The sequence below is a fragment of the Myotis daubentonii genome, chromosome 11, assembly GCF_963259705.1.
Source record: "Myotis daubentonii chromosome 11, mMyoDau2.1, whole genome shotgun sequence".
Classification (NCBI taxonomy): domain Eukaryota; kingdom Metazoa; phylum Chordata; class Mammalia; order Chiroptera; family Vespertilionidae; genus Myotis; species Myotis daubentonii.
This window is the reverse complement of record NC_081850.1, coordinates 20,951,726-20,968,093: the sequence shown is the minus strand read 5'-3', so window position 1 is coordinate 20,968,093 and position 16,368 is coordinate 20,951,726. Positions and strand designations below refer to the sequence as shown.

The following is a 16,368-nucleotide window of genomic DNA, read 5'->3' as shown; positions in this document are numbered from 1 at the left end:
GAGGGTTGGGGGTCCATTTATAGCAGGTGGTCAGGAAGTGCCATTTAGGCAGAGTGCTGTAGGATGGGCAGGGGTAAAGCAGGAAAACAGAGGAAGTCGGGGGAAGAAAAGCATTCTGGGTGCAAAGGCCCTGTGGCTGGAAAGAAGTACCTGTTTCCGGACAGAAAGGTCTCTGTGGCTAAAGCCAGGTGAGTCAAATTGAGTTTGGAGAAAGAGGCAGATCATGTGGACCATGGTTAAGTATGTCACAATTTTCCTAAGAGCCATGGGAAGCCACTACAGGTTATAAGTAGGATTGACATAATTGCATTCACTTCTTTGTTGTTGTTGTTGTTAATCCTCACCTGAGGATATTTTCCCATTGATTTTTTTTAGAGAGAGTGGAAGGGAGAGGGAGAGACAGAGAGAGAAAGACACATCAATTGGCTGCCTACCGCACACGCCATGCCACGACCAGGCCTGCAACTGAGGTTTGTGCCCTTGACCAGAATGGAACCCTTTTTAAGATTACTTGGGCCGCCATGTGGAAAATATACAAAGAAGGAGGCAACGGAGAAAGAGGAAGACCAGCTAGGAAGCTACTGTAAGAATCCAGGAAAGCAATGGAGATGGCTTGGAATAAAGTGCTGGCAGAGAGAACAGTAGATAAATTTGAGATGTTTTAATGGTATGATATTTTATAAAATTAGTATAATAATGTTAGCTATGAACTGTTATTATAAAGCATAATGTAGGTGTGAAGATGCTTTGTCAACTATGAAGTGCTAATAGTCACTGACTATTACTACAGATGAAGAAACCAAGTACATGCTAGTAGGACTCTAACCTGCCCAAAGCCACACAAGGGCTTAGTGGCTGGGAGGACGTTGACCTGTGATCCCTTCACTCCCTTCTCTGGGGTGTGCCCGGGAGAAGGAGAAGAGGGCTAGTGACCGGGTCTAACTTCCTTGTCACGTGGGCCTCAGGGTAAACAGAGTAGTAATATTTAGGAGGTGTCTGGCTAGTATCTAGAACTCAGGGTCTCTGAAGCAGGGCTCCTTGGAGAACATCACGTCAGCTCTACAACTCTCTGGGGTACAAAATGGGAAATTTTTCATCATTGAAAAACTCCACAGGGAGTGGTGGCCCCTTGATCCTCCCCTATAATTCTGGGGGAGTGGTGTGTGGCAGTGAGGGGAGCTAGGACCTGGGGAGCCGCTCCTGACATCCCAGAGTTTTCTTTACTTCATCTGAATCTCCGATTGCCTGTACCCTGGACAGTACTGAGCAAAGCTTCATATTGGGTCTGAGCTCTGACTTGTGTGACATTATTTGACAATCTCATCCCACGTTTATTCAGTGGCAGAGACCGTTTCCCCAGGTTAGTAGTCCCTGTGCAGTATCAGGCCCCATTATAAGGTCCATGGGCGAAGAGAGAACAGACTTGGTTATATGTGACCCCCTCGGTAGTGGCCTAACTCTGATATTTATTTGACACATCAGATATCCACCTACCTGAAAAATTAATTTTTTAGGATAGTTATGCAATTTAAGAAACTTAATGTATCTGCCTTCATTGTGAAGGAGCGAAACTGAAAGAACTCAATCCTGGAGTCTTTGGGATGGTTCATATGATTTCCTGATGGGGTGAGTCAGGCCTTTTGGGGCTCCAGTGACTAATCCTAAGCACTTTAGAGAGGACCCCCACCCTCCACTTGCCAAGGAATCAGTACAATATCGATGTGCAGCAGTGAACACGGTTCCCCAAACTACTCTTGGCCCTCCTAAGTCACGAGTTCTCTTCTCTTCTTTTTAAAAGCTGCACAATTTATCTTAGCATACAACTTCATTATGGAACTTAGGAAGGACGAGAAAGGGAACTGTCACTCTAGCGGGAAGGGAGAAAAACCTCCTTGTCCTCTCTGTCTCATAACAAAATGTATTTATGCTGGAGGAAACAAAAGACAGAATCAAAAGGCACATGGATGTCCAATTCTACTCCTGGTACACACATCTCCGATTATGAACGGAGCTGTTGCAGATAAAGCACACCAGAGGACCAGGGCTTCCTCTGGAAGATGCTAAGCATGAGGACATTGGCAGGCTTGTGTGACGGAAGCGTCAACATGTTTTATGAAGAAAAGTACGTCCTCTTTCCCCCCAAACAAGCTTCCAAACTAAAGCCTGGTGTTTACCTTCAGCGAGTGGGTCGAGGGTGTGTATCATGAGCTGGAAGATGCTATTCCTCATGAGACTGTTGTGGAGGGAGGCAGAGCTTCCACCTCGCTGGAGACGTGGCTTGGCCTGAACAGAGAAACCAGACAAAGATGCTGTTAGTTCTCAGAAACCAAAGGCAAGTGCATTACAGGTAAGATCCTCCCCTTGTCTGGTGGTCACTTGTTTCTGTCACATGATCACACACTGTGGACCAAAGATTCCCAAGGTACATTTCAAATCCCCCAAAGGAATGGCTTTCTCACAGCCTTTCCTATTAAATCAATTTATTTGCTACCATTTTTAGAGCTTAGTAAATGCTAGTCAATGTGCTATATGCTTCATTCACGAAATGAACTAGGCACTGTTTTTATTCCCTTTAAAATATTTTTAAATTGATTTCAGAGAGAGAGAGAGAGAGAGAGAGAGAGAGAGAGAGAGAGAGATCAATGATGAAAGAGAATCATTGATCAGCTGCTTTCTGCACGCCCCCTACTGGAGATCGAGCCTGCAAGCCAGGCAAGTGTCTTGACCAGGAATCGAATGGTGACCTCCTGGTTCATAGGTTGACGTTCAACCACTGAGCCACACCATTCGGGTTATTATTTCCTTTAGACAGATGAGGAAACTGTCATAGAGAAGTGAAATGAGGCGTCCAATTCACACAGACAAGAAACGGAGGGTAGAGGAATGAATCTCAAGTTTGCTTCTCTCAGAATTTGTTACCTGAACCAGTGGGTGGTCTCTACAATGTTTGGATTGTGCACCCTATCAGTAAAATGTTTGAGTATGTATGTGTATGTATGTATCCATCTGTATCTGTATCTATCTATATCCATACCTATACTAAAAAATGAGCATATATATTATAAAACACTTGAAAAAGTGGATATTATGAAGAATAACATAGAAAATAAATGATAGAGGTGTTAATATTTCCCCCTTTTCCCCAAAAGAACATCTCCCACATCTCCCAGGGTTCCTCTTCTCTGCCCTGGATCACAGCTCTAGTCCATGAGGCCCTATGGTCTGTGTTAAGTGAGATTTAAAGAGAGAGAACCACTTACTATAAATCTACAGAGAAACTTCCTAACTTCAAAGGGAGGATTTCTTTTGTATAAACTCCTGCTAGAGTGAACCTTTGGGCAAATAAATGAAACTGGCAGGTTAAGAGAGGAACAATGAACCTCTAGAGGTGAGATTACCAACAAGCTCTTTGTTAAAATCTTCAAAAACAAACAATCTAAAATAAAGTATCCAAACAGTGGATTGAAACCAACTTTTTTCCTGATTAGGAACTGTGCTCTCCTTCTTGGATTGATTTTGTGTTGGTTAACACAAGGGACGACGCTCCAGAGACCAAGCTTCACAGATAGATTTAAGAGAGGGCAGCACAATGTGCGGAAATGAATTTCTTATTGAACTTTTGATCCAAATTCTTGACATGAGATTTTTCTGGGGTCTGGTTAAAATAAATTACGGTTTCCCACTGCCTTCCAATCCTCTATAATGCAGGGTTTTCCAAAATGTTCCTTTGAACTCCAGGTGCGTCCCAAGAAAAGTCCCATAAGAGACTCCATGGTCAAATATTTTGGAAAGTGCTACACCCCAGACTAAAGCACCTTTTGAGTTTTAAGATACACATTAGACCACTAAGCTTAAAAAAATCAGGTTAACTTGGTAAACGTGGACAGTTTCTGAACTATTGCCCATGGAGCCTTACTCTGAAGAATACTTATTAACAATCATAATCTGTATGTTTGGAGACAAACATTAAACCTATAGTAAGCTTGAAGTATGGGTAAAATATCAGTATGAAGTACACAGAAATGTCTGAATTTCTTAGTCTGATTTTATTTTAACTGATATTCTACTAGAAATTATGTTCCCAAAAATACAGGGTTTGGAGAAGAATCAGAGGGGATTACTGGTGTCTCAGTGATGAGCCGGATCATTGGCTCCTCAAGGGAAGAGTCTGGGTCCAACCACTAGCCCAATGGATCTGGCATATCCTATGGGCTCTCAGTGAGTGTCATAAATCTTGGCTTTGAGCACTAGAGGAGGAAGAATGGGGCCGTATGAATCTTCATTCTTATGCCTTTCTGCCTTAAAAATCTGTAACATTTTTTAATGCATTGTGTTATTTGATTTAGATGGTTAAGGTTCAAAATATTTTAGAGGCAAGGTGAAGAGATTTGAATAGATTTGAAATGTAATCACTGTTTAATGGCTGAAGACAAAAACTCTGAAGGTCATTTCCTTGTCATGCTTCACACATAAGATGTGATGTGTTAATTGGACAGGAACTGAAACATGTGCTTGTTGTTAATAATCGGTCATGACCACTATGACTATGGTTCTTATTCTGAGAAACTGGCAGAACTCTGCTGCGAAGATCTTCATTAGCAAAGGATTATAGTTATAAGAGAACTGAAAGCATTCTTTTGGGCATTATGCACATACTGGATATGTAGATCTCATGCAGTTTTTCTTTTTATGGAACCCAAAGAAATTTCCAGCCAAAAATTAGGTGCATGCAGATACATAAAGAAAACAGACATCAAGCATTAGATGCCTCCCCACAATGTCCCTGAATATCAGCTCAACATCCCTTGGAATGTAATGTGGGACTATCTCACTCTTTCAGCTCCTATAAAAGTTCATGCCAAATGAAAGAGAGAACTGAGACTTTCTGAAACAGCCCCAGAGATAATGTGTCAATGAATGTCAGAATTCAGTTGACACTAATTGTAGGCCAGAGCACACACACACAGCAGCAGATCAAACCATGTAGTATTCCAAGGGAAAGGGTGATTTGTTGAGCACATGAGCCCCTTATTCATACCACCCCTCCCCCTCCACAGGCACATACAGACAGGGCCACTGCTTCCTACCGGCAGAGTCGGTTCATCCTTGTCCCTGACTGTAGATGACTGTGTAAGAGAGAGAGACAAAAACAGAGACAAATAAACAAACGATGAAGCACATACATACAGGTTTCACATTTAGTAACAACCATCAGTATAGGGGAATATTGGTGAGGCTTTTTTTTCTGCTCCTTGGGAAGGATTATGCCAACACAAGGGGCAAAGAGTGTATATTTCTAGCCAATAGAATGGTTTGTTTAGGCATATGGTGCATGCTCCTGAAAGATCAAAGTTGAGTGGGCAACCTAACTGCCCAGCAATAGAAGGCAGTTAAATCAATTAGGGCCCAGCCGCAATTTGGAATACCATGTGGTCATTAAAACAAATGGAGTGAGTATACATGTATTGACATGAAAAAAAAAATCTAAGCTATATTAAGTAAAAAAAAAGCAAACCTTACTTCTATCTCATTTTGAAAACAAATAATGATACTTTAGTATATGTAAAGAAAAAAACTCTGCAAGGATTATTCCAAAGTGTTACTGCCGGGAATAAGATTACAAGGAAGTGTCATTTTCCATGTCTCTTGGAGGGAGCCAACATTCACTGCCCCGCGTGTGGTCAACAAGAATAAATAGAGCCTGAACAAGTAAGGTCATTGAATTAGACTAGGCCAGTGGTTGGCAAACTGCAGCTCGCGAGCCACATGCGGCTCTTTGGCCCCTTGAGTATGGCTCTTCCTAAGCCTTAGGAGTACCCTAATTAACTTAATAACAATGTACCTACCTATATAGTTTAAGTTTAAAAAATTTGGCTCTCAAAAGAAATTTCAATCGTTGTACTGTTGATATTTGGCTCTGTTGACTAATGAGCTTGCCGACCACTGGACTAGGCTCATCACACACGGAATTCAGATAATCCATCTTCTCTCCTACCCCCACTCCTTCAAGTTGTTCATGCTAAAAGTGGAAATATCTGTCAGGTTGAGGAAAGGTGACTAAAACACAGTAGAATGTAAGGACCTATGCATTTGTTGGGAGGGAACACAACTCAGATAAGGTGACAATGGAGTTCTACCAACATGCCTCAATTTCATGCTCAGACCACTACTGTGGTCGCTCCACCTCAACTGTGAATACACACAGCAAGAAAAACCTCAAGCCTTTCCCCCTGTCTTGCCTGCCCGGTCCTCCACACCCCAGTCTTTGCTGATCTGCATCTGCAAGAATAATCACACACCTGGAGGCCAGCAGACAGGTGCAGAGCTGTTCTAAAACCTGCCGCGGCCCTAGGCTCTCTTTTTTAGTCCTACCACACACGTCATACAAAGAACATTAAGTGGCCCCCACATTCCATCTAAAATATACATTTTTGTGCAAAAAAAAGAAAGAGATTTTTATACTTTTGCATTTCAAATTACTGGCTACGTGCAATTCTTTGAATTTATGATTGGCATGCTCAAAGCCTTGAAAAGTAAGAAAGATCAATTCACAATTTGTTTTCCCATGTCATTTTTAAGAAGACTACATTTAACACTTAAGTTGATAATGAACATTTTGTAGACATTCAATTAATCGTTTAATTATCTTGCAGATACTTTTTTGGAGTTGAGAGTCAATATCAATGTATATATTTTTTTTCTAGTTCCAAACATTTTGTAGACCCTTGAAGAATTAGTAACTCCCAGGCACCTACAGAAGTATTCTGACTTGGTGGTAACTTCTGAGCACAGCCCATGAACATTACTAAATTGGCCATTGCCTCCTGGTTTGGGGCTTTCTCTTAGTGACTTTTCTAAAAGCACTAACATAAAAAAATCCCGATTCTCTAGTTCCCAGGCACATGCTTGGGGAACTGGAGTGGACCTGAAATTGCCCTTTGATTTCCCTCTTTGCTCTCAAAGGCACTGCATGATCCTGTTTCTGTCTGGCAGGCCCTTTCATTTTCTCTTCTTCCACATCAGACAGCTCAACAAATGGCCCCACATTACACAGAACAATCCCCCAGGGAAATTATCCAGTGCAGCCAGCTCAGCCTTTGGACGCATGTCGAGGTGAACTGTTAGAGCACGCCTTTTCAGTTAGCAAATTTACACCTTGTGGCTAAATGGGAGGCAAATAATTATGAGCTGGAAGTGATGCCACAGAATATGAAGAAACAGAATGAAAAGGGTGGTGGGCTTTATAGGAGCAAACTATCACCAGCTAAGAGTTTCATTTAAAAAACATATTTAAAGAAAATACTAGAAAGAAAGAAAAAATCCAAGCCTGCCTTTTGGTTTGAAAGGACAAAAAAATATCTATCCCACTGACTTCCTTTTTCTCTCACAAGCAAGGAGGGTCATGAGATACAATAAATGAAAAGAAATGCCTTGTACATAGATGCTACAAAGAAAAATCTGAGTGCAGAGAAAAGTCTGAAATCCTGTACAAAATCTCCCACTGTTTAATGTCAGCAGCAGTTGACATTGTTATTTTTCTTACAAGTGTAATTTGCAGACATGAATATACATCAGGTTACAACATAAATTTAGGTACACAAATAGCAGCTGAGGCCATTAAAACACCCCCCGCCCCCCACTTGCCTTTCCTGTAGCCCTGTTGTAAGAGATGAGAAATGTGACATATGCTAGCTCATTTTCAGGGGCTTACCCACATCTACTGATAATTCCTGACCCTCACCTGACTTAGCCTCACTAATTACATGTTGAAGCAGCCCCACAGTCCTGCCAATGGGCTGCTGATTATGTTAGGAATTCAATTTTAATGGGGTTTTAATTACACTGGAATATAAACAGTGAAGGTGACAAAGAAACAATTCAACTGTCTGTAGCCCGTACAGTTTCTAACCACTAGATTATTTAGCTAATTACCTGGGTTTGGGTTGGCCTTGGTGCTATGAATTTATTTTCAGGGCCACTGAACATCTGGCAAGTTTAATTTAACCCCTCGGTTGTTACAGAAGACAGTCTCTTAAAAAAACAACAATGTGACTTTAAGGCTTGATCTTGGTATTCTTATTATGCATTTTGCTTTGTAACCCCCTTAATTTTAAACACACCAACACATCATACACACCCACACATCAAAAGCCCAATTCATGGTGGTCAGTAAAAAGGTTGTGCCAACTATAGGAAAGATCTGTTAAGACTAATCCATAGCTTAAAAAACATGACCCATATATAAGCTGTCTACAAGAGACCCTCCTCAGAACAAGGGACTCACACAGACTGAAAGTAAAGGGATGGAAAAATATCTTTCAGGCAAATGGAAATGAAAAAAAAATTGGGGTAGCAATACTTATATCTGACAAAATAGACCTCAAAGTGAAGGCCATAACAAGAGATAAGGAAGGCCACTTCATAATACTAAAGGGATTGATACAATAAGAGGATATAACCCTGATAAACATATATGCACCCAATGCAGGAGCACCCAAATACATAAAAATCTCCTGGAAGATATCAAGGGAGAGATCGACAACAATACAATCATAGTAGGGGACTTTAATACACCACTGACATCACAGGATAAATCCTCTAGACAAAAAGATCAGCAAAGAATCAGCAATCCTAAATGACTCACTAGATCAGATGGACTTAATTAACAACTTCAGAACATTTCACCCCAAAGCCACAGAATATACATTCTACTCAAGTGCTCATATGACACATTAAAAAATAGACCACATATTGGGTCACAAGCAAAGTCTCCCCAAATTCAAAAAGATTGAATTCATATCAACCATCTTCTCAGACCACAATGGCATAATATTAGAAATAAACTACAATAAAAACAATCGAAAAAATTCAAACTCTTGGAAGCTGAATAGCATTCTATTATACAAGGATTGGGTTACCAAAGAGATCAAAGAAGAAATTAAAAACATCCTGGAAACTAATGACAATAAAAACACAACAATCCAAAATCTATGGGGCACAATGAAAGCAGTCTTGAGAGGGAAGTTTATAGCTATACAGGCCTACCTCAAAAAACAAGATAAAATGGTAGTAAATCATCTAACTCTACAACTCAAAGAATTAAAAGGAGAGCAACAAGAAAAGCCCAGAGTAAGCAGAAGGAAGGAGATATAAAGATCAGAGCAGAAATGAATAACATAGAGACCAAAAAAACCAAAAACAAAACAAAAGATCAAGGAAACCAAGAGCTGGTTCTTTGAAAGAATAAACAAGATTGATGAACCTCTAGCCAGGCTCATCAAGAAGCAAAGAGAGAGGACCAAAACAAAACAAAACAAAACAAAAAAAACAAACCACCCCCAAAATCAGAAATGAAAGAGGTAAAATAAAAACAGACCTCACAGAAATCCAAAGGATTGTTAAAAAATACTATGAACAATTCTATTCTAACAAACTAGACGACCTGGAGGAAATGGACATATTTCTAGAAAAATACAACCTTCCAAAACTCAATCAGGAAGATTCTAAAAATCTCAATAGGCTGATAACTATGGAAGAAATTGAAGCAGTCATCAAAAAGCTACCAGCAAACAAATGCCTGGGGCCAGATGGCTTCACAAGGGAGTTTTACCAAACATTCAAGAAGAACTAAAACCTATTCTCCTCAGACTATTCCAAAAAATTCAAGAGGAAGGAACACTTCCAAGCTCATTCTATGAAGCCAGCATCACCCTAATACCAAAACCAGATAAAGACAACACAATGAAAGAAAATTACAGGCCAATATCCCTCATGAACATAGATGCCAAAATCCTCAACAAAATTCTAGCAAATAGGATCCAGCGGTACATCAGAAAGATCATACACCATGACCAAGTAGGATTTATCCCAGGGATGCAAGGATGGTACAATATCTGCAAGTCAATATATGTGATACATCACATAAATAAATTGAGAGATAAAAATCACATAGTGATATCAATTGACGCAGAAAAAGCATTTGACAAAATCCAACACCCTTTGTTGATAAAAACTCTTAGCAAAGTGGGAAAAGAAGGATCATATCTCAACATAATAAAAGCTATATATGACAAACCCACAGCCAACATGGGCAAAAACTAAACCATTTCCCCTAAGAACAGGAACAAGGCAGGGATGCCCACTCTCACCACTCCTGTTTGACATAGTACTGGAGGTACTAGCCATTGCAATCAGACAAGAAGAAATAAAAGGCATCCAAATTGAGAAAGAAGAAGTAAAACTGTCCTTATTCGCAGATGACATGATACTGTACATAGAAAACCCTAAAGGCTCCATCAAAAATTATTAGACTTAATAAATGAATTTGGCAATGTAGCAGGATACAAAATTAATGCCAAGAAATCTATGGCATTGCTATATACCAACAATGAACTTACAGAAAGAGAGACTAAAAAAAGCAATCCCATTCACCATCACACCAAAAAAATTAAGATACCTAGGAATAAACTTAACTAAGGAGGTAAAAGACCTATACGCGGAAAACTACAGGATACTGAAAAAAGAGATAGAGGAAGACATAAACATTTGGAAGAACATACCGTGTTCATGGATTGTTATAATCAATATCATCAAAATGTCCATACTACCCAAAGCAATCTATAGATTCAATGCACGTCCCATTAAAATACCAACGGCATAGTTCACAGACCTAAAACAAACTTTCCAAAAATTCATCTGGAATAAAAAAAGACCCCGAATAGCTGCAGCAATCCTGAGAAAGAACAAAGTAGGTAGGAACTCATTACTAGATATCAAGCTGTTTTACAAAGCCACTGTTCTCAAAATAGCCTGGTACTGGCACAAGAACAGGCATATAGATCAATGGAATAGAATAGAGAACCCAGAAATTGACCGCGAACCACTATGCTCAATTAATATTCAACAAAGGTGGTATGATCATACAATGGAGTCAAGACAGTCTCTTCAATAAATGGTGTTGGGAAAATTGGACAGATACATGCAAAAAAATGACACGAGAATACCAACTTACACCATACACAAAAATAAACTCAAAATGGATAAAGGACTTAAACATAAGACGGGAAACCATAAAAATACTAGAGGAATCCACAGGCAGCAAAATCTCAGACATATGCCGAAGCAATTTCTTCACTGATACTGCTTGTAGGGCAATAAACAATTGGGAATACATAAAAATAAAAAGCTTTTGCACAGCAAAAGAAACCGTCAACAAAACAAGAAAGCCCACTGCATGGGAGAACATATTTGCCAATGTTATCACCGACAAGGGTTTAATCTCCAACATTTATAGGGAACTCATACAACTTAACAAAAGGCAGATAAACAACCCAATTAAAAAATGGGCAATGGACCTAAATAGATACTTTTCGAAAGAAGACAGAAGGAAGGCCAAGAGACATATGAAAACATGCTCAAAGTCACTAATCATCTGAGAGATGCAAATCAAAACAACAATGCGGTACCATCTCACACCTGTCAGACTGGCTATCTTCAACAAATCAACAAACGACAAGTGCTGGCGATGATATGGAGAAAAAGGAACCCTTGTGCACTGCTGGTGGGAATGCAGACTGGTGCAGCCACTGTGGAGAACAGTATGGAGTTTCCTCAAAAAACTAAAAATGGAACTCCCATTTGACCCAGTGATCCCACTTCTAGGAATATATCCCAAGAAACTAGAAACACCAATCAGAAAGGATATATGCACCCCTATGATCATAGCAGCACAATTCACCATAGCTAAGATTTGGAAATAGCCTAAGTGCCCATCAGCAGACAGTGGATTAAAAAACTGTGGTACATCTACACAATGGAATACTACGCTGCAGTAAAAAAGAAGGAACTCTTGCCATCTGCAACAGCATGGATGGAGTTGGAGAGCATTATGCTAAGTGAAACAAGCCAGTCAGAGAAAGATAATATCACATGATCTCACTCATTTATGGAATAAAATGAACAATATAAACTGATGAACAAAAACAGATCCAGAGACAGAGAATCATCGATCAGAATGTCAAACCTCAGAGGGAAGGTAGGGGACGGTGGGGGTAAGGGGGAGAGATTAACCAAAGGACTTGTATGCATGCATATAAGCCTAATCAATGGACACAGACAACTGGGGGTGAGGGCATGAGGGAGGGGAATGGGGGGATAAGGACACATATGTAATACCTTAATCAATAAAGAAATTAAAAGTAAAAAAAGTAAAAAAAGACTAATCCATAGCATACCCAGTAATTCTAAAGGAATACTTAAAAGATTTCATAAAATGCATCGCGAAGGGTCTCAAGTTGGGGCTCTGGTGTGCTACACTGACCTCCTCTTCATCATGAAAGCAGGACATCCACCAGGCCAGGGCATAAGAGAGATATGTTTTTGCATAAAAAAGACTTGTATAATTCAGCTCTTTATATAATTTAAACTGTTCTTCCGTAATTATGTCCTTCCATAATTATGGCAAATCATTAATTGATCAATAATTAATAACGGATGTTGCCATTAATCTCTGTTGTTCTCCCTGGTAGAAACCCCAATCCTATATGTGAATTTTGCTATCTATTTGCTATGTTTTGAAAATACCTCATCTCTCATGTAATAAAACATACAGCCCATTTAGAAAGCATTTTTAATGCCATAAATCATTCACAAATTCTTAAATCGTCTCACTTCCTTTGACCCTTGAAAGACACTGTTTGAGAAATAATTTCCTTGGCTACTAAGTATAGTTTTGATGTAAATTTGTACAGAGCCTTACCCCTCATACAGGCTTCCACTCTCACTCCTCATACATAAACATTAGGCAAATACTGCACCATTTAGCTGCATCATAGCCACATGGCTCCTGGTTTACTCTGGCTGGTAATGGCCCACCTGCAAATCACATAATCAAATGGGTCACTGGGGAGATTTCATATGCCGATACCAGTGTATAAAGTAGGGGGTGGTTTTTCTGGCCAGCGCCTTGGCAACAGATAGAGACAGACAAGCAATTTGGCTCAACAGTCGAGTAGCAACCATAATGGTCCACTACCGTAACCTCTCACTAAGTCCTGTGAGATGTATCTACATTCACTGTGCCAAGGACCCAGAAGCATCTAAGGCCTGTAAAAAACAAATTTAAAAGTATAATTATTTTGTATAATTGTGATCCAAAATATAGATGCCAGTGATTAAATATTAATCCAAAATTTAATTGACATTCATTTTAACGTCTTAGAACTTAGAAAGGGTGGGTGAGGAATGATTTGAATCACTGACTTCTATTTCAAAAATTAGCAAGAAGTATGGAATAATGTCTCCTTTTTCTTTCAATATATTTACCTATAATAAATAAGATCATTCGACATTGCTCTCTTGGTTAGAGATCAATAGACCTTAAAGCCTATGGGAAGACGAGATAAAAGGCTGAAATCTGGAATCTAAAAGGAAAGAAACTCTAGACCTCTTAACCAGACACAAAAATCATCTCCCTCTCCCTCTCTTTACTGTGTCTTAACATAATCCCTGAAATATTAAGGGGGGTGGGGTTAAATAAATTCCTCAAGAAAAACAATCCTGAGATTTAAATTCAAAGTACGTTAACCTTCACCACTGGTTGCCAGGTAATTATCCCAATATCACTGTCCTGTAGGAAAGTAAGGATCTCAGACATTGATGAAGTGCCGAGGCTGGCAGCCCAGAGAGAAACACCCCTCCACACTGGTTCAAGAGACACATTAGCATGCTTACATTGATACCTAGGCATTTTATTGTTATACTTTGTGGCAACTGTAAATGGGATTGTTTTCTTAGTTTCCCTTTCTGATAGTTCATTATTGATGTATAAAAATGCAACTGATTTCTGGATATTTATTTTGTACTAGAGGCTCGGTGCACGAATTCATGCACCAGTGGGATCCGTTGGCCTGGCCTGCAGGATCAGGCTGAAACTGGCTCTCTGACATCCCCCGAGGGATCCCCGATTGCAAGAGGGTGCAAGCCAGGCCAAGGGACCCCACAGTGCACGATTGGGGCCAGGGAGGGACACTGGAGGTTGGCCAGCTGGGAAGGGACCACGAGAGGGCTCCAGGGTATGTCTGGCCCATCTCACTCAGTCCCGATCGGAGGGACCCCAGCAGCAAGCTAACCTACCAGTTGGAGCATCTGCCCCCTGGTGGCCAGTGCACGTCATAGTGATTGGGCGACCAGTCAACTGTCTGTCCCCTGGTGGTCAGTGCATATCATAGTGAGCGGTTGAGTGGTCTTAGCATATCATTAGCATATTATACTTTGATTGGTTGAACGGATGACCAGACAACTGGACACTTAGCATATTAGGCTTTTATTATTATAAAGGATTCTGCTACTTTACTGAATTCATTTATCTGTTCTAGTAGTTTTTTGGTGGAATTTTAGGGTTCTCTATGTACAGTATCATGTCATCTGCAAATAATGACAGTTTTACTTCCCCCTTTCCAATTTGGATGCCTTTTATTTCTTCTTCTTGTCTGATTGTTGTGGCCAGACTTCCAGTACTATGTGGAAAAAGAATGGTGAAAGTGGACATACCTGTCTTGTTCCTCATATTAAGGGAAACACTATTAATTTTCCCCCTTTGATCATGGTGTTAGCTATGGGTTTGTCATATATGGCCTTTATTGTGTTGAAATATGTCCCCTCTATTCCCACTTTGCTGAGAGTTTTTATCGTATGTGAATGCTGGATTTTGTCAAATGCTTTTTAAGTAAAAAGTGTGGTAATGGAAGCTCATATTTTGGAAGCAATGCATTTTGATTATTTATTTGAATAATTCCCAGGACCTTGAAATATTTGGGATAGTAGAAAAAAATTTCAGAATAATAGATATGCCCCCAAATGGAGGGAATGGCAGTGAAATTGCCTAGAGACAGTTAAGAAACAACATTTTGCCTTCTAAATAGTTTAGAAGAAGTAATGTAGGATGAGAAGTGATGTCATATAGTTTAAGAACATAAAATTCAGGCCCAGACTGCTTGGGTTCATTTCCTTATTTTTGTCACTCATTAGCTATGTGACTTTTCTGACAAGTTACTTAATCTTACTTACTCATGTGTAAAATGGTGATGATAATTGTAACCAATTCAGAGGGTTGTTGTGAGGATTAAAAAAGTTAATACATATAAAGTGCTTAGACCAATGTTTCGTACTTAGTAAGCATATGTATTAGCTCTATTATCATTACTTTTACTATTAGGAGCCACAAGGGAGAATAATGTCAAATTATATGACAAAAGGAGGTTCAAGGTTATGAGCTGGACTAAAGAGAGCACCGTGGTTTGAATGGGAAGTAGGAACATTGCATTGATTAGGATGGGGAGAGGTGATTTGTATAGGACACTAGAGGATAGTCCTAGGTTGGCCACTGAGGGAGGAGGAAATATACATTAGATTACATTTCCTGCTTTGGCTTCTGATGCTGTCCTTGTCCCATGAATCAGCATTGTCAGCATATAGGATTGGCAATGCTAGGTCAGCATTTTGTATCTCACATCCCTCAGTGGGCCTGGTTTTTTTTTTTTTTTTTTTTTTTTTTTTAATATTTTCCCTTTTAGAATCAGTCCCATGAAGCTGAGCTCCATGTCTGTTTTTGTTCTCCACCGGATTACTCGTGCTCACCACAGCAGGTGCCACATAGTAAAGGCTCCACACATATTGCTTAAGAATAAAGCGATTCTGTTTTCCAGTTGCTGGCACCAATGAACGGTAGCCTCTTAAAGACCAGAGCTGTCTTCTTCTATTCCCATGGTGGCTATTTCACCCACACCCAAGGCAGTGGGCCTGGTTTTGATCAGGAAGCTCTGGAGGTTGGGAGACTCAGAGAAGGTACAACCTAAACCTGAACCCAAAGGATCTCACCTCCCATGGAATTCTGGAGGTTTCTGGTCAACACTCTTCACTTGGTAGGATGCTGCTTGTGAGCAGAAAAAGATAAGGGTCAGAAAGGGCTACAGGCTTGGTCTCGAGGTCAGCTTCTGCTGGCTGGCATTGTGGGCTAGGAGTTCTCTGATTCCCAGAAGCCAGGCTGTGCAGGGTGGTTTGTGAATTGTCCAGTGTGAGCACCTGGTGTGTTGGGTAATTGTTGAAAGTCATGATTTGGGCTGAAACCGGTTTGGCTCGGTGGATAGAGCGTCAGCCTGCGGACTGAGAGGTCCCGGGTTCGATACCGGTCAAGGGCATGTACCTGGGTTGCGGGCACATCCCTGGTGGGGGATGTGCAAGAGGCAGCTGATCGATGTTTCTAACTCTATCTCTCTCCCTTCCTCTCTGTGAAAAATCAATAAAATATATTTTAAAAAAAAAACTTAAAAAAAAGTCATGATTTGGATAAATAGTAAAGTAAGGTCCCCT

At 40.2% G+C, this 16,368-nt stretch overlaps 1 protein-coding gene across 10 annotated transcripts in view; it reads right to left on the bottom strand.

Moving 5' to 3' along the window:
- The window catches only part of SLC24A2 (solute carrier family 24 member 2), a 221,733-nt gene that overhangs the window by 83,443 nt on the left and 121,922 nt on the right, over positions 1-16,368 (bottom strand). For 7 of the 10 annotated variants that reach the window (XM_059656556.1, XM_059656551.1, XM_059656555.1 and 4 more), the window contains 2 exons: positions 5,088-5,126; positions 2,175-2,283 (listed from right to left, as the gene is read on the bottom strand). In XM_059656556.1, coding sequence (XP_059512539.1) covers positions 2,175-2,283; positions 5,088-5,126 — 148 coding nt within the window. The remainder of the gene's footprint in view (positions 1-2,174; positions 2,284-5,087; positions 5,127-16,368) is intronic. The other 3 variants (XM_059656554.1, XM_059656559.1, XM_059656561.1) reach the window with 1 other exon arrangement.